General features: G+C 37.8%; 1 protein-coding gene across 4 annotated transcripts in view; it reads left to right on the plus strand.

The window, feature by feature from the left end:
- Window positions 1-26,500, plus strand: part of NRG3 (neuregulin 3) — a 1,278,837-nt gene that overhangs the window by 1,114,371 nt on the left and 137,966 nt on the right. For 2 of the 4 annotated variants that reach the window (XM_066243724.1, XM_066243726.1), the window contains exon 4: window positions 10,355-10,378. In XM_066243724.1, coding sequence (XP_066099821.1) covers window positions 10,355-10,378 — 24 coding nt within the window. Of the gene's footprint in view, window positions 1-10,351; window positions 10,379-26,500 lie in introns of all 4 variants that reach the window. The other 2 variants (XM_066243723.1, XM_066243725.1) reach the window with 1 other exon arrangement.

Here is a 26,500-nt window from a genome sequence, read left to right on the forward strand (position 1 = left end):
GGAGAAATAATAATGATTTGACAATTTGGTTCCTTCAAGAAAGGGCCCCTCTTTTACCTCTTATATCTGGTACTTCATCAACAAACGAGGAGTGAACAGGTGAGTAACTGGTAGTTCTGCATGCCTGAAGGTACTTGAAAATAATTTGTTCTCTGAAGTGGATCAAAGAGCTCTTCCTTGAACATCTTATTCCCTGATAATTTTTTAAAAATTAGATTTTCTTCCTAGGGAGGGCACATGGAGACCCTGAGCAGAACAAGTGGCTGAATCCCGCTGCCTAGGCTCAATGGTGTTTCTACCACTGAGCAGTAATATGATTTCCTCCACATTTTCCAAATTTGGGAAAATGTTATCTCTCTCTGCCTCTGTTTCTCATCTGTGAATTGAGAATAATGACTGTCTTATTCTTTTAAGTTTCCCCTATGTACTCAGTATATGGTAGCCATAATTATATAATCAAAAGGTGAATATTCAAAAAAATCTATCATTTTCACATGTAAAAGTCAATCAAGCTATGAAAGAGATGGACATTATACATTCTTTTATGTACCATAAAGACAATCAAATGTGTTTGCTCAAGTTCTACACCTTCTCTCCACCCTAGTATCTGTGTAACTCTTGACACCTGGTTTGCTGAGGAATGAGGAAATGAATGATTAATTGATTAATTCTTACCACAAACCTCTTGGGTTTTATCTTGCATGCTTGGACAACCCCAGGAAAACTGTTTGCTTTAAGATGTAAACAGTAAAGGGTTATGAAATATATTGTGGTTTAGGTTCTATGTAACTCAATTGACAAAATGAATTGCTTTTCTGTTGTGTTCTTCATAGACTTTTATTGAACCTTTTATATGAAATGAAGTCTATTAGTGTCTTTAAACCTGCAGTAAATATTACAGTGTTTAGCATTTTAATAAAAGAATGGAATTATGTGTGTGTGTATGTGTACACATGAGACAGACAAAGAAAATTATTTTAAATAAGAACTAACTTTTTATTTATATGTTTCCTTGTCTCAGTTTCCATGAATATCATTATAAAAATTAATGATATTCTATAGAATCTAAGGATATAAATGCCACCTGGCTTGATAGTATTTCTGAGAATTACTACTCTAATAATTAATGTAACTTTTCTGCTATGTTAGGAAAAGGTACATTTTCTTTTTATAAGAATTCTACTTGAGTGACGTCACGGAAATGGCACCGTGAGAAGCGCGTCCGACAGCTCTCCCCTAAATCACAACAAATTTATCAACTAGAAACAGGAAAATTTATCCTCGGAGCATTCTGGAGTTCCACACAAACTGAAAGCAAAAGGACTGTTATCACTTGAATCTGAGAGACGAGGGTGTGGAGGAAGCTACCACAGCGACGCTCATTCAAGCCGCCAGGGAGTGCGCCTGCGTGCTATCAATAAGACTACCCTCAGATGCCGATAAGAAAGAGGAAATCGAATATTATGGATACAAAAGAAAGAGAGGTAACACAAATAGATGTGGAAAAATCTATGGAGAAAAGACTTAACATATTGGAAGCCTTGGAGCTAAATGACAGAGAATTTAAAATAGAAATGTTAAAAATACTCAGAAATATACAAGAAAACACAGAAAGGCAATATAGGGAGATCAGAAAACAACTCAATGAACACAAAGAATATATTACCAAGGAAATTGAAACTATAAAAACAAATCAAACAGAAATGAAAAACTCAATTCACGAGCTGAAAAACGAGGTAACAAGCTTAGCTAACAGAACAGCCCAGATTGAAGATAGGATTAGTGAAATAGAAGACAAACAACTTGAGGCACAACAGAGAGAAGAAGAAAGAGACTCAAAAATAATAAAAAATGAGAAAGCCCTACAGGAATTGTCTGACTCCATCAGAAAGAATAACATAAGAATAATAGGTATATCAGAGGGAGAAGAGAAAGAAAATGGAATGGAGAATATACTCAAACAAATAATAGACGAGAACTTCCCAAGCCTGTGGAAGGAACTAAAGCCTCAAATTCAAGAAGCAAACAGAACACCAAGTTTTCTTAACCCCAACAAACCCACTCCAAGGCACATCATAATAAAGATGACACAAACCAATGACAAAGAAAAAATTCTCAAGGCAGCCAGGGAAAAGAAGAGTACAACATATAAAGGAAGGCCTATTAGATTATCATCAGATTTCTCAGCAGAAACTCTACAAGCTAGAAGAGAGTGGACCCCAATATTTAAAGCCCTGAAAGAGAGGAACTTTCAGCCAAGAATACTATACCCATCAAAGCTATCCTTCAAGTATGAAGGAGATATAAAAACATTCACAAATACAGAAAAGATGAGAGAATTTATCAACAGAAAGCCCCCACTCCAGGAAATACTAAGGGGGGTTTTCCAACCAGATTCAAAGAACAAAAGAAAACAACACCACAAGTAACAGCTCCACCAAGAACACAATAAAACCAAACTTAAACTGTGACAACAAAGGAAAAAAAGGGGGGAGAGGATGGAGATTAACAGTAGCAAAGGATGATGAAGTGCAGAAATACTTATAAGATAGGGTACTACAATGAATATGGTAGGTACCCTTTTCATTACTTAATGGTAACCACCCTTAAAAAAACCACCACAAAAACACTTGACTTAAAAAAGGTAGCAACAGAGGAAAGAAGTATGGAACACAAACAAACAAAAACAAATGAGAGAAAAACAAAAGAGAAGAATCAAACTAGATACAAAACTAACAGAAAGCAATTTATAAAATGGCAGTAGGGAACCCACAAGTGTCAATAATTACACTAAATGTAAATGGATTAAACTTACCAATAAAAAGGCACAGAGTAGCAGAATGGATTAAAAAAGAAAATCCAACTATATGCTGCCTACAAGAAACACATCTAAGCAACAAGGATAAAAACAAATTCAAAGTGAAAGGCTGGAAAACAATACTCCAAGCAAACAACACCCAAAAAAAAGCAGGTGTAGCAATACTCATATCTAATAATGCTGACTACAAGACAGAAAAAGTACTCAGAGACAAAAATGGTCATTTCATAATGATTAAGGGGAAGTTGAATCAAGAAGACATAACAATCCTTAATATATATGCACCAAACCAAGGAGCACCAAAATATATAAGACAGCTACTTATTGACCTTAAAACAAAAACTAACAAAAATACAATCATACTTGGAGACCTCAATACACCGCTGACGGCTCTAGATCGGTCATCCAAACAGAGAATCAATAAAGATATAGTGGCCTTAAACGAAATACTAGAACACCTGGATATGATAGACATCTACAGGACACTTCATCCCAAAGCGACAGAGTATACATTTTTCTCTAGTGTACATGGAACATTCTCAAGAATTGACCATATGTTGGGCCACAAAGACAATATCAGCAAATTTAGAAAAATTGAAATTGTACCAAGCATATTTTCTGATCATAAAGCCTTGAAACTAGAATTCAACTGCAAAAAAGAGGGGGAAAAACCCACAAAAATGTGGAAACTAAACAACATACTTCTAAAAAATGAATGGGTCAAAGAAGAAATAAGTGCAGAAATCAAAAGATATATACAGACAAATGAAAATGAAAATACGACATATCAGAATCTCTGGGACGCAGCAAAAGCAGTAATAAGAGGAAAGTTCATATCACTTCAGGCCTATATGAACAAACAAGAGAGAGCCGAAGTAAACCACTTAACTTCACACCTTAAGGAACTAGAAAAAGAAGAACAAAGACAACCCAAAACCAGCCGAAGAAAGGAGATAATAAAAATCAGAGCAGAAATAAATGAAATAGAGAACAGAAAAACTATAGAAAAAATCAATAAAACAAGGAGCTGGTTCTTTGAAAAGATCAACAAAATTGACAAACCCTTAGCAAGACTCACCAAGGAAAAAAGACACAGGACTCAAATAAATAAAATCCAAAATGAAAGAGGAGAGATCACCACAGACATCATAGAAATACAAAGAATTATTGTAGAATACTATGAAAAATTATATGGCACCAAATACAACAATCTAGAAGAAATGGATAAATTCCTAGAACAATACAACCTTCCTAGACTGAGTCATGAAGAAGCAGAAAGCCTAAACAGACCAATCAGCAGGGAGGAAATAGAAAAAACTATTAAAAACCTCCCCAAAAATAAAAGTCCAGGCCCAGACGGTTATACTAGTGAATTCTATCAAACATTCAAAGAAGACTTGGTTCCTATTCTACTCAAAGTCTTCCAAAAAATTGAGGAAGAAGCAATACTTCCAAAGACATTTTATGAAGCCAACATAACCCTCATACCAAAACCTGGCAAGGATGGCACAAAGAAAGAAAACTACAGACCAATATCTCTAATGAATACAGATGCTAAAATACTAAACAAAATACTGGCAAACCGAATACAACAACATATTAAAAAAATAATACATCATGATCAAGTGGGATTCATCCCAGAATCTCAAGGATGGTTCAACATACGCAAAACGGTTAACGTAATACACCATATCAACAAAACAAAGAACAAAAACCACATGATCTTATCAATAGATGCAGAAAAGGCTTTTGATAAAATACAACACAATTTTATGTTTAAGACTCTCAACAAAATGGGTATAGAAGGAAAATATCTCAACATGATAAAGGCCATATATGATAAACCATCAGCCAACATCCTATTAAACGGCATAAAACTGAGGACTTTCTACCTTAAATCAGGAACAAGACAGGGTTGTCCACTCTCTCCACTCTTATTCAACGTGGTGCTAGAAGTTCTGGCCAGAGCAATCAGACAAGACAAAGAAATAAAAGGCATCCATATCGGAAAAGAAGAAGTAAAGCTATCACTTTTTGCTGATGATATGATCCTATACATCGAAAACCCGAAGGACTCCACAAAAAGATTATTAGAAACAATAAACCAATACAGTAAGGTCGCAGGATACAAAATTAACATACAAAAGTCCATAGCCTTTCTATATGCCAACAATGAAATATTAGAAAACGAACTCAAAAAAATAATCCCCTTCACGATTGCAACAAAAAAAATAAAATACCTAGGAATAAACATAACAAAGAACGTAAACGACCTATATAATGAAAATTACAAAGCATTGTTAAGGGAAATCGAAAAAGATACAATGAGATGGAAAAATATTCCTTGTTCCTGGATAGGAAGAATAAATATAATCAAAATGGCCATATTACCCAAAGCAATATACAAATTTAATGCAATTCCCATCAAAATCCCTATGAGATTTTTTAAAGAAATGGAACAAAAAATCATCAGATTTATATGGAACTATAAAAAACCCCGAATAGCCAAAACAATCCTAAGGAAAAAGAATGAAGCTGGGGGCATTACAATACCTGACTTTAAACTATATTATAGGGCCACGATAATCAAAACAGCATGGTATTGGCAAAAAAATAGACACTCAGACCAATGGAACAGAATAGAAAGCCCAGAAATAAAACCACATATATATGGTCAAATAATCTTTGATAAAGGGGCCAACAACACACAATGGAGAAAAGAAAGCCTCTTCAACAAATGGTGTTGGGAAAACTGGAAAGCCACATGCAAAAGAATGAAACTCGACTACAGCCTGTCCCCGTGTACTAAAATTAATTCAAAATGGATCAAAGACCTAAATATAAGACCTGAAACAATAAAGTACATAGAAGAAGACATAGGTACTAAAATCATGGACCTGGGTTTTAAAGAACATTTTATGAACTTGACTCCAATGGCAAGAGAAGTGAAGGCAAAGATAAATGAATGGGACTACATCAGAATTAAAAGTTTTTGCTCAGCAAGAGAAACTGATATCAAAATAAACAGACAGCCAACTATATGGGAACTGATATTTTCAAACGACAGCTCAGATAAGGGCCTAATATCCAAAATTTACAAAGAACTCATAAAACTCAACAACAAACAAACAAACAATCCAATAAAAAAATGGGAAGAGGACATGAACAGACACTTCTCCCAGGAAGAGATACAAATGGCCAACAGATATATGAAAAGATGCTCAGCTTCATTAGTTATTAGAGAAATGCAAATCAAAACTACAATGAGATACCACCTCACTCCTGTTAGATTAGCTATTATCAACAAGACGGGTAATAGCAAATGTTGGAGAGGCTGTGGAGAAAAAGGAACCCTCATTCACTGTTGGTGGGACTGTAAAGTAGTACAACCTTTATGGAGGAAAGTATGGTGGTTCCTCAAAAAACTGCAAATAGAACTACCTTATGACCCAGCAATCCCTCTACTGGGTATATACCCCAAAACCTCAGAAACATTGATACGTGAAGACACATGTAGCCCCATGTTCATTGCAGCACTGTTCACAGTGGCCAAGACATGGAAACAACCAAAAAGCCCTTCAATAGAAGACTGGATAAAGAAGATGTGGCACATATACACTATGGAATACTACTCAGCCATAAGAAATGATGACATCAGATCATTTACAGCAAAATGGTGGGATCTTGATAACATTATAAGGAGTGAAATAAGCAAATCAGAAAAAAACAAGAACTACATGATTCCATACATTGGTGGAACATAAAAATGAGACTAAGAGACATGGACAAGAGTGTGGTGGTTACCAAGGGTGGGGGGGGAGGGAGGACATGGGAGGGAGGGAGGGAGAGAGTTAGGGGGAGGGGGAGGGGCACAGAGAACTAGATAGAGGGTGATGGAGGACAATCTGACTTTGGGCGAGGGGTGTGCAACATAATTTGATGACAAAATAACCTAGACATGTTTTCTTTGAATATATGTACCCTGATTTATTAATGTCATCCCATTACCATTAATAAAAATTTATTTAAAAAAAAAAAAAGAATTCTACTTATACCTTTCAGTGTTTGAATAATTTTCAAATTCTGATGTCTGTCTTCTCTATTGGTCATGGATTAATTGTGGTTTTAAAATATTAAGATAGCCCTCAAATTAACCAAACATACCACTCACTTCTTAGTGTGGTCTCCAAACTCCCAAAGCCAGATTCTCCCTGCCTCTGATCACACAGGGAGGTGGAACAGTCAAGGTTGTGGGAAGAATGAAAGACCAGATACAAAGTTAATATACAAAAATCCATTGCATTTGTATATGCTAACAACAAAATTTCAGAAAATATAATTGGAATAAAACAATTCCTTCTGCATTTGCAACAAAAAGAATAAATACCTAAGAATAAACTTAAAATATATGAAGAATCTACACACTGAAATTTATAAAACATTATTAAAAAGAGATTGAAAAATACACAAAGAAACAGATATTCCATGTTTATGGTTTGGAAGAATCAAATAATTAAAAATTGTCATATTATCCAAAGCAATATGCATATCTAATGCAATCCCCATCAGAACCTCAATGATATTTTTTAAAGAAATAAAACAAAAAAATTATCAGATTTTTATGAAACCACAAAAGACCTAGAGTCCTGAGAAAAAAAGAATGAAGCTTAAAGTATCACATTCCATGACTCAAATTATCCTACTGAGCAACAATAATCAAAATGGCCTGGTGCTGGCAGAAAAACAGGCACATAGACCAAGGACTGGAATTAAGAGCTCAGAAATAACTCCCCATGTATATGGGCAAATAATTTTTGACAAAGGAGCTAAAAGCACATAATGGAGAAAAGAAAACCTCTTCAGTAAATGGTGCTGGGAAAATTGGAAGGCTGCTTGACCAGGTGGTAGCGCAGTAGATAGAGTGTTGGACTGGGATATGAGGACCCAGGTTCAAGACCCCGAGGTCGCCAGCTAGAGCATGGGTTCATCTGGTTTGAGCAAAGCTCACCAGCTTGGACCCAAGGTCGCTGGCTCAAGCAAGGGATTACTCAGTCTGCTGTAGCCCCATGGTCAAGGCACATATGAGAAAGCAATCAATGAACAACTAAGGTGTCCCAACAAAAAACATGATTGATGCTTCTCATCTCTCTTCATTCCTGTCTGTCTCTCTCTATTTATCTCTCTCTCTGACTCTCTGTCTCTGTAAAAAAAAAATTGGAAGGCTATGTGCAAAAGAATGAAACTAAATTATAGTTTGTCCCCATGTAAAGAAAAATAACTCAAAATGGATTAAAGATGTAAATATAAGAGTTAAAACAATAAATTACATAAGACAACACAGATACTAAGCTTATAGACCTTGGTCTTAGAGAGGATTTTATGACTTTGACCCTAAAAGCATGGAAAATAAAGGCAAAAATAAATGAATGGAACTATATCAACTAAAAAGCTTCTGCACAGAAAAACAAAAGTCAACAAAACAAAAAAGCAGTCAACCTAATGGGAGGAAATATTTGCAAGGAATAGCTCTGACAAGGGATTAATATCCAAAATATATGAATAACCCATACAACACCAAACAAACAATCCTAACTCTAACCGCTCTCAAGAAGACATACAAATGGCCAACAGATATATGAAAAGATGGTCAACTTTATTAGCTTTAGGGAAATATAAATCAAAACTACAATGAGATACCACCTCACACCTGTTAGATTAGCTATTATCAACAAGACAGGTAATAAGTGTTGGAGAGGCTGTGGAGAAAAAGGAACCCTCATCCACTGCTGGTGGGAATGTAAACTGGTACAGCCATTATGGAAGACTGTAGGGTGGTTCCTCAAAAAGTTAAGAATGAAGCTTCTTAGTCATGTTAGAACCCACATATAATCTTGCCAACTTTTCTACAATCTTCATTTTTTTCACATACTACATTAACTTTATCCCAGAAACAAGTTCATAGGTCATGACCTCTCCATTCAGGATATATTTTCTGGTTTTTTAATATAGGACTATTGCTAAGAATCACCAGAGCCTTTTCTCCATGGGCTTCCATTAATTTCTGAATTACCTGTGAATAAAAATCTTGTCTTTTCATGATATTGTGTTAAATATCTATCAGTATAGATTAAGCAGGGGGGGGGAAAAAGAGCCATGTCAAGAAAGGAATGCATCTACTTTTAAAATACTTTGTCTTTAACACTTTTTCTTAAAATGAGACATTCTCAATTGAAATAGATCCTAATCACTAAAAAAAAATTTAACACATGCAAATTTATAGCAACAGAAAGTAGATTAGAAGTTACCAGGAGATGGAGGGAGGGGGAAACATGAAATTATTGCTTAGTGGGTGTAGTTCCTCTCTGGGGTTATAAAAGGGTCTTGAAAATATGGTGGTGATGGTCGCATACATTGTGAATTCAATTAATGAATTCTACACTGAAAATGGTTAAAATGGCAATTTTTATGTAATACATAATTTTACCACAATGAAGTTAAAAATGAATTATTTACAAATAAGAAAAGCACTTTTCAAGATAACTAAATATATATTCTCTGAAAGGAAAGCTTCTTTGCTAAATACAGATTTCATAAAAGAAGGTTCAGCAATCAGTCTTGGAAACAAATACAATGTAGCAATACTTTTTCTTTTTTCATTTATTCTCATTTAAGAAACACATTGCTGCACAGTAACCATCATTGAATAATGAAATAAATTTAAATGTGAATGATTCAATAATTGAATGATTAAATTAAAGCACCATTTAATTGAATAGACCTCTAAGGTTGAATGCTTAGGCATAGCGGGCCCAGTTTGTCACTCTGCTGGTCACAGACAGACATGAGCAGGTCAGAATGCTGAGTTGTCCTCCTCGACATGCACACATCATCATTGATTTTTGATAGGAAGCACTGTCAAGTTTAGTAGTCATAGGATTTAGGAGTCAGGTCAACTAGATTTGTGCCCTAGGTCTGCCTTATACTTTAGGTCCCATGTAAGATTTTAATCTCGCTGAAATGTAGCTTTCTCATCTAACAAGTAAAAAACCAAAAAATCCAAAACTATTGCTTTTTTGTGATAGTGATGAGCACCTGGTGAAGGCTGATCATGCAGAAATTCTTTACTTAATTTATTCATAAGAAAGAGATCCAAAAAGTTTGTGTTGAGCAAGTAGTTATTCTACATAAAATATCAAGAGTTCTAAAAATAACTTTAGTAGCAGATATTTTTGTGTGTGTGAACATGTATTTCCTTCTCTTTGGGGCTTAAACTTTCACTTTGCATACTTGGTAACTGAGGCAGTATTTTTCCTCCTGAAGTTCCAGGCTTTGGGGAAATGCCAATTGTGTTCAGAGCACCCCATATGGTTGGTAATCCATAAACTATCTTTCCCAAGCAAAGAGACCGTTAAAATTGAGACACATTCTTTTCCTTGAATTGGCAGTCTTACAGGTGTTGATTTACATGTGAAATTTTTTCTAATCATTTTCTCTTTTTCTGTTTCCCTTCCTTACATGCTGACTCCGGTGTAGCAGACCACTTGGGGATTGAATTCATGGGTAAGACAAAACACTTTGCTTCTTACATATGTGACAAAAGTTAAATTTGATCATGTATATTGTGTTCTCCCATCGAATTATACTTGAAATGTTTCATTATCAGATGCAATTAGTAGTGAGAAATGTGTTTTTGTCGATCTTTCACTAAGTAATGTCTCAAAGACTTAACGACTTATTGGTAAGTGAAGTAAATGTTAAGTGCAGCTCTGGAATCATCCAGAAGTTAGATTTGGCTTCTGACATTGATTATATGATCTATATAGTTCTCCATTTTCTTACCTGTAAAATCAGAATAAAAATCGTTCCTATTTTACTGCATGTATAAATTGCTTAGCTCATAGTTTACAAGATGAAAAACACTCAATAAATGATAGAAAATAATTGTGATGCTTTAAAAATGCCATTTTTTGTTATTTTCTGCTCTAATTCTTTTTTCTTTTGCATGATGATTACTTTGGATAAATTTTGGTATCAATCTTAACTTGGAATATGGACTATATAAACTTTTCATTTTATCAAATTAAATATTTCTTTTGAAAATACTTGCAGGGCATGGCATATTTTTAAAAGCATTAAAATGCCTTCCTTAAGAATTATTCTCTGTATTTGTAGAAAATTATATTAAGATTGGGTCACACTGTTCTGAGTCTATATTGTAAGTACAATGAAAAAAGAAAGCATTCTATGGAGTTAATATGCATCATGGTGCTAAAATGGAAAGATTTTTAAGAGTTAAAGTTAGTGAAATGGAGAAGACCTAAATTTAATTACAAATTCATAATTCTCAGCTTAATTGACTTGTTAAACTTCAGATTTTTCTCTTACATGGTAAAGATACGAGCACTTATATCACACATGATGTATTTATTGTGATACTACTTATAAATTTACTTGGACTCATGTATCTATTTACCCATTCATTCAGTAAATATTTATGAAATGCTCACTATACACAATGAAAAAAATCCAAAATGCTAGAGATAATATAATGAGTAAAATGATTTACTGGAGCTTATAGCATAGTAAGCTTAATCAGGTAATGATATTAATAAATATAAAATGCAAGTTTCTTACCTATACCAAACAAGATATAGGGAAAAATTGATAGATATTTAAAACATGGTATCAACAGATATTTGAGAGGAATTGATATTGAAGGTTAGAAAGTGGAAATTCTTAGGAAGTACTGCAGGGCTTATAGTTTCCATATGTAAATTTAAATATATCTACTGAAATACAATACTTGGAAACAAACAAATTTATAAGAGATGTTTACTAGGTTTGGAAATGTTGAGTTGTGGATGATTTTGTTATATCTGAGAGATGTCAAGTTGGTCAGTATCTTGCTGGAAGTTTTGAGGGTTATTTAGAGATTACTGATTATATATTTCTATTGGAATTGAATCTTCCTATTGTGTGATATTACTTATTAGTGCTCTATTATCTTAGTATTAGGTTATTGAGGAAGGAGACAGCTCAATTCCTGAAGGTTTGGGACTTTTCTAGGTAGATGTAGAAAAACTCCTAAAGGCAATAAAAATTCAGGATAATGTTCTAATAAAGAATTCTGGAATGTTAGATGTGGAAGGAAATGAAGGAAGGGTGGCTATCACAATGGTATCAAAGAGTAGTCATCATGGGAGTACTCAAACAAGGTACTGTCATGAAAAGACAGTAGTAGTAGTATGGGCCAGGAATTACAGAAAATCGTGGTCATGGTCATGCAATTGAGTAGAAATTGTATGTTGAGAAAGACATATGGCTTCTACTTTCCTCATTTATCAATGATGATGAAGATTAGCAGCATGGAGGTCCAAGCAACAAGTCATTTTGTAGATCATGGGAACTGGGCATTGTGGATACAGAAATTTACATCATTGGACTGTGGTGACTGCTGGCTGTGAGATTAGTATCTTCAGTTCAGTTGTTATGTAGTAGAATGACTGCAGATACAAGAAGTACCTCATGAGTGGTAGGTGAGGGTAGGGTAGCTTCAGATCCCACAAATGGTATGTCTGTAGTCATAGTAAACAGAAATTGCTACATCAATGTCAAGTGTTACTGTTAAAAGTCATCAACCAGTCACAATCCTACTGGGCTTTTTTCTGGCGAGCTCCAGTGTCATAGGCACTTTATAATATAACATTTTCCTAAGGAACAAATGTAGGTACTAAGAGGTTTATTACTGCCTGACCAGGTGGTGGTGCAGTGAATAGAGCTTCAGACTGGGATGCGGAGGACTCAGGTTCGAAACCCCAAGGTCGCTGGCTTGAGCATAAGATCATCTGGCTTGAGTGTGGGCTCACCAGCTTGAGCGTGGGATTATAGACATGATCCCAAGGTTGCTGGCTCAAGCCCAAAGGTTGCTGGCTTAAAGCCCAAGGTCACTGGCTGAAGCAAGGGGCCACTTGCTCTGCTGTAGCCCCCCAGTCAAGGTACATATGAGAAAGCAGTCAATGAACAACTAAGGTGCCACAACGAAGAATTGATGCTTCTCATCTCTCTCCCTTCCTGTCTGTCTGTCCCTCTCTCTGATTCTCTCTTTCTGTCAAAAAAAAAAAAGAGGTCTATTACTACCTCTTAAATTACTTAAAATAATTTAAATACTGGTAGAAGAAAAATAATTTAGGTCATCTTTATGAAACTCAAGACAAAGTTCATAACTTTGTCTTGCAGAAGTTGGAGTCAAAGCATATCTCTAAACCCCTATAGGCAATGAGTGCTCCGTGTGTGGATATTTGACTCCAGCAGTAGAGTTAGCCTTGGAGGGGAGGCATTGCACAACAAGTCAGAGTTTAAGGTTTATGGATAATGGCAGCTAGTAAAGAATTATTTGTAATGTTGAGTGTGTTAATAAGTAAACTGTTTTTACTGATCTCACTAGTTCTAGACACTACTTACTCCCACAGGTTGCTCTATGTGAATATGCAGAATTCCATTTGTTGCTTTGGAAACAAATATTTTCATATTTAACTTGTGATTTTAGAATTCATATACGTAAAATTTATTCCATTGCAGGTAACATTATTCCAGCATTAAGGCATCTCTAGGTATGAAGTCAGCTGGGAAGCAGAAATAAAGGCATAGTCTCTCTAAATTTATTCATGTTGGTGTACTGGTGTGCTGGAAATAATCAGTGCCAGTTCTGTTCTCATGAGCTCAAAAATACCTTCATTCTCAACTTCTGTCATTCTTGCCTTGGCCAATGTTAATTTGTTATTTTCCTGAGTTAGAACATGGGTCACAGGGGACAATCTGAAATTCATGTGCCTTTTCCCCGAGTCTTTGTGTTCCCAATGGCCACATCCATGTGCAGCTTCACTGACCAGACTCAGAACCTGATTGCTTCCTACAAACTCCTACTGATGGCAGGGAACTCTTATTATTATTATTTAATCAATATATACTTATTACACTATGTTCCAGATACATGACATTGAATATGCAGATATAAAACCCACATTCCTTTATGTCTAAGGGCTCTAACACAAAAGAAAACTGCAATAATTGAAGTGATATACAAGGCACTATAAATAAAAATGGCATAGGCAAAGTATAATAAAAGGAAGCAAGGAGAGAAGGAAGGAAGGAAGGAAGGAAGGAAGGAAGGAAGGAAGGAAGGAAGGAAGGAAAGAGGGAAAGAGGGAAAGAGGGAAAGAGGGAAAGAAGGAAAGAGGGAAAGAAGGAAAGAAGGAACTGGGAAATTCAGAGACAATGTCTCCAGGGAAGAGACAGCTGAGCTGAGTCCCAGCCAGAGTGGATAAACTGCACCCAGTGATGCCATAGTCCAAAGCTATACTAGCTCAGCATTGCTTGCACTTTAGGGTGAGCCTTTCCATTTCAGTCTGTCTGGGTCTGGAAGATCTCTAAAGTCACTACTTCAGTACTGGAGAGAAGATATCAATTTCACTAAGAACACTTAACCAAAAACTTTTCTGAGCTGATTCATTCATTTTAAAGAATAATTACCCTATTGAGTAAGCCATGCCAAACCTAATGTCCATAAAACTGTTGGCATTCAAAAGGACTTTTACGTGATTACGTTCATAAATTTTTTTTTTAACAATACTTCTGGGATTGCTATAATGGACACATGAACAAATACTGTTCTGGAATAGAGGAGGACTTTAAAAAATAAAGGTAACTAATGTAATTCTAAGGTGCATGAAGACACTAAATTGTGAAAAAAAAATTTAGTTTATGCCCTGACTGGCTGTCTCAGTCGGTTAGAGGATCATCCTGAAATAACAATATTGTTGGATTGATCCCCAGTCAGGACATATATGGGAAGAGAGCAAGGAATACATAACTAAGTGGAACAACAAATAAATGCTTCTCTCTCCTTCTGTCTCTCTGTTTCTTCCTTCACCCCTCTAAAAAAATCAATAAATAAAATACAAGGAAAAGAAAAAATAAATAAAATAAAAATTTAGTTCATATTAAGCCAATAATCAAAAATATTTCTTGAAATCATGATTCATGATTTAACCTAGTCATTTATGCCAATGTAGGATGATCTACAAATATTGTGTTGTATTTGTAGTTTTCTTTGTGATTATAGACTATGTTGAGTGACACTAGTTGGGTGGCCCTCCTGTTGAATGCCTTTGGGTATAAAGGCCCATCTCCTCTATCAGATATTTGCCAAATGGACTAGTGGGTTGAACTATCTCTCCAATGACCCATTAAAATTCTGCTGAAGAAACAAACAATCTTGTATTCTCACTTACTTTTCTGTTTAACAGTGTGCCCACTATCTCTCTCTTTACAATCTGATTTTTTTCAGTTTTTTTTATAAATAAATTTTTATTAATTTTAATGGGGTGGCATCAATAAATCAGGGTACATATATTCAAAGAAAACATGTCCAAGTTATCTTGTCATTCAATTATGTTGCATACCCATCACCCAAAGTCAGATTATCCTTTGCCACCTTCTAGCTAGTTTTCTTTGTGCCCCTCCCCTCCCCCTTTCCCTCCTCCCCCCCCATAACCACCACACTCTTGTCCATATCTCTTAGTCTCGTTTTTATGTCCCACCAATGTATGGAATCATGCAGTTCTTGTTTTTTTCTGATTTACTTATTTCACTCTGTATAATGTTATCAAGATCCCACCATTTTGTTGTAAATGATCTGATGTCATCATTTCTTATGGCTGAGTAGTATACCATAGTGTATACATGCCATATCTTTATCCAGTCTTCTTTTTTTTTTTTTTTTTTTTTTTTTTTTTTTTACAGTGATTAAAGCCTTTAAGCAAACTCTTGGCCAATACAGCAAGAATCCATAAAAGAGTAGTGTTTTTTTTTTTACATTGCTGATGTAGTGTATTTTTATAAGAGCTTATGGCTCAGGCCAAACTGAAGACATGTGCTGGGAACAAGATTTCAGATGCTCAGCAAAAGAACAGTTTTTCAGCTTTTAAAACGCACTTGAGACTAAGGAGGGAAAGTAAGGATTACAAGAAGGTGGAAGAAATCAAGGTGGTGAATAGATTATAGGTTAGTTAACAAGATTTTGTGCTTTCTTAAAGGTAGTAAAACCTGCATTGGCCTAGAGATCAGTGGTTCTCAAAGTGTGCGCCAGGGCACACTGGTGCACCCTAGAAGATTTCTAAGTGTGCTCTATGGTATTCCAGAGAAATATGTGCCTGTTGGGAACCAAAAAACCAACAGGGTTTTTGGAGTTTAGATTTTGGGGGGACAGAGGTGTGGGGAATTGGCTGTAAGCTGACAGTCTGCTCAACCTCGTACCTCACTTGTCTGATTAGGTTGCAAAAGGCTGTGTAAGCTGTGGTGCTGGATTGTTTATATAAGGTCTACTGGAAAGTTCTGTCCATTTTTGGAATAATACAAAATACAAATTTTTCTTACCGTCAATAAACTTTATTAAATAATATAATTGCCAATATTATTAATGATTTCTTGCCAGCGTGAGGGCAATTTGTATATTCCATTTTTGAAAAATGTTTTATCTTTTGATGCAAAAAATTGAACCAGTGCTTATTTGATATCTTCTTCATTTTTGAATTTTTTGCCCTTCAAAAAATTTTGTAAGGACAAAAACAAGTGATAGTAGGAGGGTGCTAAGTCCAGGGAATATGATGGATGTGACAGACATGCTTTGGTAGCATTTCTTCCTTGTTGAAATTTGTAAAAATTACAGTGGCGTAAATGAACTTTATCAGTAGCCATGGGTACATTATGGCTTCACACATAAGACTAACGTGAATCAACTTTGTTTTAGTTAATTTGCTACGTCAGTATGTATACATTAAGTGATAAAAATAGAGAGGCACATATGCGCCAAATAAACATGTGCCTACATGTCGAAACTTGTTGTGATAGAAATGGACAGAACTTTCTGGTAGAGCTTACACTACCCCCCATGTTCCCTGGAAAGACTAAAGGCAGGTTTCTTCTATCCTTTGTTTGGTGTAAAGTTAAGATGATATGTATAGTGGGGGTTTTGGATTGATGATTAAACATAAGAAATTGTCTCTTGAAGCCTTTGGATTTCTATAAAAGAAGAATATGTGGCAATATCTAAAAAACTTTGAACATTTTACTATAATTTTCAACATCCTATTTATATGAATCAGGATTTTCTACCCTCAACACAATTAAGAGTAAAAAGAGAGGAATTCTTCAATGTATTGATGAGGAAATGAGAGTTTGCCTTTCAAATATATGCCCAAACATTGAAGAAATCGCTAGGACACATAAGGCTCATGTTTCTCATAAACACAAGAATGAAAAAACAACACATTTGTGCTGGGACCTGCTGAGTTTACTAAATCTTACTAAGAATTTATCTATCTATATATAAACAGATAACTTTTTTGTCTTTTTTTTTTAGTTTTTACCCCCTCTTTTTTACAAATTTTAAAAAGCATAACTCAAAAAATATAACCTAAAAATGTTTTTTAATGTCAGAATAAATTTAATATTGTCATATTTATTTTGTTTAATTACTATAAAAACATGCTGGGACTTTATATTTTTTTCTTTATTATTTGACTTAATTATTATAACATTGTTGGTCAAATAAGTTTGTAAATATGATATATATGTTTGCTCGCTTATAGTTTGCATTAGATGTGGGGGGACAGGCAGGCAGGATCCTTGTATCCTGGGGCTTGGTTTTAGGACGAAGTCTGTGATGGCGAACCTATGACACGCATGTCAGCACTGACACACGTAGCCATTTTTGATGACACATGGCCGCATGTGGCCGCATACCAGAGAAGTATGGGGCCACATGCTGAGAAAAATGTTTCATCCTCGGCTTCTGCACAGCCAGGTGCAGTAGCTGCAGATAAAACATTTGCTGTAGTGTAGACACTCTGTGCAGGAGGTCTGTAGGCCAAAACAACAGAACTCCGGCAGAGAGCGTCTAGTTCTGGAACTTCTGGTTAGGCCGTTAGGGGATCTTTGACCTCACTTCCGGGGGCGGAGCAGAAAGAAGCAGAATGTGGGGTGGGGGGACGCATCTCTGGGGGCCCTGTGATCGCCATTACCAGCAACCACATAACCACAGCAACCATCATCCGATCTACTGTTCTGGGGTGTCGTGGATTTTTAATTGACCATCATTACTGAGATAAGTGAGGGGGAGGCTGGGAGAGGCGAGGGCCTGTGGTATGGGTGCCGTTTCCCACCATTAGAATAGTGGCAGCCATCTTAATTTACATAAGATGCAACTTGCAGAATTTCAAGACAGCATCTGGGATCAGGTGTTTCTCAACTTGAGGCCAAAGCTTGAGACTCTGGAAAGGTGCCACTTGGAGAATCAAGAGGAGTGCCACTATGAACAGGAAATTTAGAGTGCCTGGAACCTATTACCAGACACTTTTAGCACCCTGAAAAATATAGCAATGGCTTTATGCACGATTTTTCTCTCTACATACTTTTGTGAGACCTTATTCTCAGAGTTAAATAATATCAAAACCAACAAAAGAAACAGATTGACAGATGAAGTTAGTAATACTTGCTTGGGCTTGAAGTGTACAAAATACCAACCTTCAATTGAAGATTTAGCCAATGAAATTCAGCAACAAAAAGGTCACTAATAGGCAGGTTAGTTAAAGAATTCCCCCTCCCTCTCACTTATCTTAGTTCACAGCACCCCACACAAGTTAAATAATATCAAGACCAACTAAAGAAACCGACTGACAGATGAACAAAAAAGTCACTAAGCAGGTAAGTTAAATAATTAGTTTTTGGTTTATTAAATACAGTTATATATTACAATTATACATTTTTGTTATTTAAACTATAAATATTGTAAAATTATGAGTTTTTTCTCAAAGTGACACACCACCCAAGTTATGCTCTTTTTTTTGGCAAATTTTGACACACCAAGCTCAAAAGATTACCCATCACTGGAATAAGCCTTTCCCACCCTTTTTGATGGAGGATGGTACACTCTTATGAGGAATCCCATTATGCCTCAGATAAATGACTTTGTATCAGAGACTTTCTTATTTGTATATTGGATTAAAGGTTTTGAATCTACACTATAAAGTGGGCAGACCAGGAGTTTGCTCTCTCTTGGTTCCTGAGATTAGTATTAGAGGAGAAAGCAGAGAAAGGCCACATGGAGGAGGCCAGGAGAAGCATCCAAGATGGCGGAGTGCTGAGGGAGAAGCCAATTTGTGCAGAGTTTGTGCAGAGAGAAGGAAGGAGATGGGGAACAGAGGTGAATAAGTCTGGTGAGCTAGAAACCTTTGATTCTAGGAAACTCAGATAAGTCAGTGGCTTTGTGAGCACTGGATGTGAGTGGGTTCTGGAGCCCAGTGTGTGTTTTTGCTTGCCCGCCAGGTGCAAGCTAGGATTAAAGCTAACGGCCCACCAGTTCTTGGCTCCGTTGTTTCATTACTGACTGTCCAAAACAAATATGAACCTACGTGGGTCAGGCAGCTGTGATGGTGGCTGTGGCTACTGGCTTTACATTTAGTGTAGTCTGTGGCAGGATTTGATATAGATTGTCGAGCTATGGCCATGTCTGAGCGGTGTAGTAGAGGACTGGCTGCTGTTTATGGTTGCCCATGGCTATCCTTTTGGGGGCCATAAGCTGGCTGACTTTTACAGCCATGAGTGAGGAAACGAAGAGCTCTGTGGAAGAGGCTGCCCGGGACCTGCAAACTGAGCAGTGGAAGGAGCTGGAGGAAACACGGGAGAAAGAGATGCCAGCCCTGGAGCTGGAGGAAGTGCTGGAGGAGGAGGCCGACCAGGTTTGCAAGATTTGCCTGGAAATGGAGCAGCCTCTGGAGAAAGAATCACAGGTTCGTGAGTTGCAGATTGCCCTGGATGTTATGGAGAGCCAGCAGCGGCAGGAGGCCGGGGCTCAGGCCAGAGCTGGGGCTGCAAGGCTGGTGGAGCAGAAGGCAGCAGCGGCCCGGAGGCTCGAGCCCGGCAGTGGGAGCTGGTGTTTTTAGTTCCTCTTTGAAGGATGAGGAGAATCGGGCTGGAGTTGCAATCAACAATCTCCAGAAGATGAGAGCCAAGCTGGAAGGAGTACCTGCTATGCTCCTGGTAGGTTCGCGATTTTGGGACATAGGGGCAAATGCCATTATGCTCTCCAGAGCAGAGATGGAAATGCTGACTGCCATTGCCACATGCTCCTGTTTGGGACAGTGTAAGTAAGACCTGCCAAGACGGCAAGGATGAGGGGGGTGGCTGAGGCCCCATGTTCTTGGACAGATTCCTGGACCATGACCGGAGTGGGCACTGGTTCCTTTGTTGGATCGACTTACAGATTTTGGACAATGTGAAATACCTGATGGGGGTAGGCGTGGCTTTGCTGGAAGTACTCCCCTGCTCCGGGAAGCTTTTCCCATGGCTAGAAAGAAGAAAGAGGACATTTTGCGCTTTTGGCAAAGTGCTCAGAGACTGGTGAAGTGTATCTTTGTAATTGTTGAAATTGTATGATTTGTCATATTGAATTTGTGTAATGTGCCTAATTTCCTTGTGCAGGTATACCTGTGCTTTAGATTGTGAAGCAAGCAAAAGGGGTGGAATGTTGGTCAAATAAGTTTGTAAATATGATATATATATTTGCTCGCTTATAGTTTGCTTTGGATGTTGGGAATGGGCTATGGGTCGGCAGGGCCTTTGTATCCTGGGGCTTGGTTTTAGGACAAAGCCTTTCCCACCCTTTTTGATGTGAGGTGGTGCACGCTCATGAGGAATCCCATTATGCCTCAGATAAGTGACTTTGTATCAGAGACTTCTTTGTTTGTATGATATATTGGATTAAAGGTTTTGAATCTACACTATACAGTGGGGCAGACCGGGAGCTTGCTCTCTCTCAGTTCCTGAGATTAGTATTAGAGGAGAGAGCAAAGAAAGGCCAGGTGAAGAAGAGGAGAGCAGAGAAAGGCCACGTGGAGGAGGCCAGGAGAAGCAGCCAAGATGGTGGAGTGCTGAAGGAGAAGCCAGTTTGTGCAGAGTTTGTGCAGGGAGAAGGAAGGAGATGGGGAACAGAGGTGAATAAGTCTGGTGAGCTAGAAACCTTTGATTCTAGGAAACTCGGATAGGTTAGTAGCTTTGTTAGCACTGAATGAGTGGGTTTTGGAGCCCAGTGTGTATTTTTACTTGCCCGCCGAGTGCAAGCTAGGATTAAAGCTAATGGCCCACCAGTTCTTGGCTTTGTTGTTTCATTACCATCTGTCCGAATCAAATACAAACCTGCATGGGCCAGGCATCTGTGATAGTGGCTGTGGCTACTGGCTTTACAAACATATTTCTCAGAAATTTGTATATGGTTCACCTACAACTATTCGTAGGATTTTAAATGCACCCCAACTTCAAAAAGTTTGAAAACCACTTGCCTAGATGCACAGAAACAATGGACAGGGCTTGCTTAAGGAAAAGATAAACTTTTTACTTAAGAAGTTATATGGCCTGACTGGGCGGTGGCACAGTGGATAGGGCATCGGACTGGGATGCGGAAGACCTAGGTTCAAGACCAGCTTGAGCCCAAGGTCACTGGCTCGAGCAAGGGGTTACTTGGTCTGCTGAAGGCCCACGGTCAAGGCACGTATGAAAAAGCAATCAATGAACAATTAAGGTGTGGCAACGCGCAACGAAAAACTAATGATTGTTGCTTCTCATCTCTCCATTCCTGTCTGTCTGTCTGTCCCTGTCTATTCCTGTCTCTGACTCTCTCTCTCTCTGTCTCTGTTAAAAAAAAAAAAAAAAAGAAGAAGTTATGTGCCTGGGACATGACCTGCCCAGGTATGAACTTATAGTCAGGTCACTCTATGAGGTTACAATCCACACTTTTTTGTTTGTTTATTTGTTTGTTCACAAAACATGGATCTCAGTATGAGTGCTAATAATTCAGGTCTCTAGAATGTAAGTTCCTTCAATTCTTTTTTGTTCTTTGTATGTTTGTTTTTTGTTTTTGGTAGAGATAATCTTGATTTGATTTGATTGTTTCCAAGACTCATAGGTCACACATGTAAGGCTAGTATTTTGGCTTAGTTACGTATATGATTAATCTTAGTTATTAGCACATATTGGTACATTTAATGGTTCAAAGTAAAAGACTAAACAAAGTAATGGCCACTAATTCAAATAAATGAAATTGTAATAAATTTTACAAGTGAGATTCAAAACTTTCAGTTATCTTTGAGTAATATCTACAACCAAGATATATACTGGAAAATAATGTAGATATTTTAAATATGACTGTTAAAAATGAGAAAATGGACATTTCTATAAAAATAAAAATCATTTGAAACTAGATTCCAGAATTGGTTTAAAAAGTTTCATTGGCAGACACTAAGAAAGAGTAAGGGGAAACTCAAGAATTTAGATTTTAGCTTGAGTAATAGTAGTAGCTTTAGTTATAACCAATAGGCTTAATGGTTAATGCAAATAAAAGCTTTGTTCCAGAAACTGGGATACCTGAGGGGCCTACATGACTTCACAAGATCAACAAGCAATCCACCTGTGCCCCAGGGGACTGTAAGCAATCCACCTGAGCCCCAGGGGACTGTAAGCAATCCACCTGTGCCCCAGGGGACTGTAAGCAATTCACCTTGTGCCCCAGGGGACTGAAACAATCCACCTGTGCCCCAGGGGACTGTAAGCAATCCACCTGTGCCCCAGGGGACTGTAAGCAATTCACCTTGTGCCCCAGGGGACTGAAACAATCCATCTGTGCCCCAGGGGACTGTAAGCAATCCACCTGTGCCCCAGGGGACTGTAAGCAATCCACCTGTGCCCCAGGGGACTGTAAGCAATCTACCTTGTGCCCCAGGGGACTGAAAGCAATCCACCTTGTGCCCCAGGGGACTGTAAGCAATCCACCTGTGCCCCAGGGGACTGTAAGCAATCCACCTGTGCCCCAGGGGACTGTAAGCAATTCACCTTGTGCCCCAGGGGACTGTAAGCAATCCACCTGTGCCCCAGGGGACTGTAAGCAATCCACCTGTGCCCCAGGGGACTGTAAGCAATCTACCTTGTGCCCCAGGGGACTGAAAGCAATCCACCTTGTGCCCCAGGGGACTGTAAGCAATCCACCTTGTGCCCCAGGGGACTGTAAGCAATCCACCTTGTGCCCCAGGGGACTGTAAGCAATCCACCTGTGCCCCAGGGGACTGTAAGCAATCCACCTGTGCCCCAGGGGACTGTAAGCAATCCACCTGTGCCCCAGGGGACTGTAAGCAATCCACCTGTGCCCCAGGGGACTGTAAGCAATCTACCTTGTGCCCCAGGGGACTGAAAGCAATCCACCTTGTGCCCCCGGGAACTGAAAGCAATCCACCTGTGCCCCAGGGGACTGAAAGCAATCCACCTTTGTGCTCCAAGGGTCTTCAAACAAAACCTTTGTACTCAGGGACTCACTGCCCACTATGATTTAACTAAATTTTCTTTGAATTCCAAAAATACGTTACCTACCCTTTTACTTCCCTTTGTAAAGTGATTAATGGGATGTTAAGACAATGGCTTCAGATACATAACACCCATCTTGTCAGATTGCTGGCCATCTGAATAAAATGCCCATAAAGATTCAATTCCTATCACTACTGATTTGGCTGAATGGTGACAGGCAGCACAAAACATTGATATTTCTGGTTTCATAAGTATTTGTTGTGGACCATTTGGAAGAGCAGTGCTGTTTACTCTAAACTTACATAGTTGACCACTACATTTTTGCTAAATTAATATATTGTTATAAAGCTTCTAAATCACTAAATTGGTAATTGTTATATAGGTAGTGGATATATAGACTTGAATAAAATCTTGGATAGACTCTCATGAACTTATTTTGTAATATGGTGAAGGATGTTGTCAGTCAAATAAGTCTGTAAATATGATGTATATGTTTGCTCGCTTGTAGTTTGCATTGGGTATGGGAGACAGGCTGTAAGCAGGCAGGATTTAGTTTTAAGACTAAGCCTTAGCTTTAAGACTAAGCCTTTCCTTCCCTTCTAATACTACCATCTTCTCAAAACTAATCTTTTCTCCACACCCTTGACTATTGCATGATGTGGGGTGGTGCACTCTTATGAGGAATCCTATTTATGCCTTAGATAAAAGGCTTTGTATCACAGACTTTCTTATGTGTATATTGGCCTAAAGGCTTTAATTTCTAAGCTATAAAATAAGGCAGACTGGAGGCTCTTGCGCTCGGTTCCTGCCATCAGCATTGCAGAGGAAAGACAGCCAAGATGGCAGAGTGCTGAAGGAGAAGCCAGTTTGTGCAGACTTTGTGAAGGAGAAGGAGATGGAGAACAGAAGTGAATAAGGCTGGTAGGTAGAAACCTTTGATTCTAGGAATACACAGATGAGTCAGTGGCTTTGGGAGCCCTGAATGGAAAGGGAAATGTTTTTCCACTGTATGTATTTTCTCGCCCACCAGGTGCAAGCTAGGATAAAAGCTAATGGCCCGCCAATTCTTGGCTCTGTTGTTTCATTACTGTCTTTCCAAATCAAATGCGAACCTGCCAGGCAGCTATGATGATGGCTGCGACTACTGGCCCTACAGATGTATTTATATCAATTTAGTGATAAGTGGATTTGGGACAATAAGATGGCATATAAAGGATCAAGAACAGCCATAAGTATAGCTTCTAATTACTTCTTAGGCAACATATTGACTAATGGCATAAACAAAGACATAGCTTAAACACAAAATTATTGAACTTTTTTATAAAAGGTGATTGCTACTTTATTAGATTAAAATAAAGTCTAAAAGAAAGAATTGCATTCTTAGGTTGTTAAATTAGACTCAAAATTTGAAATCATAACCAGTACCAAGTTGATTCCATATATATGTTAATTATCTAAAATGTACCTGAGTTGATACCAGGTCCCAGAGATCTTTCTGAATGTTCTAGGCTAGGGGGAAATAAAAAAAATAAAAAAAAGATCAACAAAGATGTTCAGATTGTCATTGGAAAGAAATTCCCAATGAAGTTAAAAAAATAAATGGACTTTTATATGCTGTTCTCCCTGATGATTGCTACAGGAGCCAGGATGACTCTGGAGAATAAGAGAAAGAAACAAATGGATGAGTATGGGACATCTGACATTGCAGCGAAGTGAAAATGATATGGGTTCTTCTCAATAAGCAGAGTCTGCTTCTCAGACTCACAGTGGTTCAGCCAATCAGAATGTATGGAGCGCCTTTGGGAGGTCAGGACCTATGCTAGGCCAGAGTGTCACAAAGATGAGTATGACAGACTCGCACATAGTTCCCCATTCAGAATATGGGATGCACTTGTAAACTAATTATTGCAGGTCAGTACACAAAGGACTTGAATTGAAGTCTAAGTTGGAGTTGTATTTTGGTGATTTTTTTTAACAAAACTTAAAACGAGTTTTCCTAAACATCTATAGGATATTAATGTGTTTCATACACATGCACATAAATAAAGTTTGAGTTGAAATACTAGGTTCTGTGCCTCTGTTGCATAATTTCACAAAGCCTTTGGGATAGTTCTATTTGTCCGTGAATCTCACAAAAAAGACGATATGTTCTGAATTATTTTTCCAGAGAAGCATATTTTGTAGAGCTAAGCTTTTAGGGAAAATACTCAGATACATCATGGGAGAAAGGAATGCAAAGTAAGACACACCCATGTCTCATTGGCACAGTCAGGGACATCTGTACATAGGAGAATAAAAAGTATCCTTACAGTTGAGAGATGACAGAAGAAAATATGATGGAAAGGGACAGGGAAGGGCATAGTAAGTTAAGAGATGGAAGAGCAGAGAGGTTTTAGGTAATGACAAGTAGTCCTGGGTAATAGAGAAACATAATACGTACACATGAAAGGTAGTGTGGTAGATGATGTGGTTAGTTAATAAGGTCAGAGCTGATGATGGTGACTCTATATATGCCCTTCACAGAAGTATCATTTTATCTTGTCAAAGAAAGCCTTCAGAGGTTTCAAGCAGGGGAGTGATCAGATTTCCCTGAAAAAGCTTGTTCTGTCAGTAGCTGTGTGTGGAGGTTGCCTGAAGGCATTGCTGGCAAAATCCCAGCTAATGGGCCACGCTCAGGACTTCACTTCAAATATTCAACACATGCTTGCTCTTTGAACAACTGTGGTGTTACGAAGATGAATTTTCATTCGTTGTGTCAAACACAGAAAAAGAAGCAAGGGCAGAATGCCAGGAGGGGTGGTGGGGATGAGGTGCAATGAGCAGAGCCACGGCCCAGTGGACATTAAGCTGGTCTTTGAGGGTAGGATTTCTGTGGGCAGAAGCAGAAACATCTGAATGAAGATGTTAGAATTGACAGGACCAGGATGAGGCCACGCGTTTGGAAATATCAGTTCTTTTCAGCAAAGGCAAACGGCACTATGATTTAAATTACACATAACTGTTTACTTTAAATGTAAATTAAATCATGTCATTCCCTGCATGAAGCTTTCTAATGGATTTAGAATGAAATACTGACATCCTAAATTGTTATGCCAAGCCCACCATAATCTGGCTACTTCCTGATTCGCACTGTTACCAGAATGAGCTGGGTACTGGGATGCCCTTTGTGCTTAGCCAATTAAACACAAACTAGTGACTAAGTGGTACAAAATTGTCTTTAATCAGAGAACCCAGCATCATGAGAAGGCAGAGGACATCCACCCACAAAGTTGCTTT

This window comes from Saccopteryx bilineata, chromosome 9 (genome assembly GCF_036850765.1).
Source record: "Saccopteryx bilineata isolate mSacBil1 chromosome 9, mSacBil1_pri_phased_curated, whole genome shotgun sequence".
NCBI lineage: Eukaryota > Metazoa > Chordata > Mammalia > Chiroptera > Emballonuridae > Saccopteryx > Saccopteryx bilineata.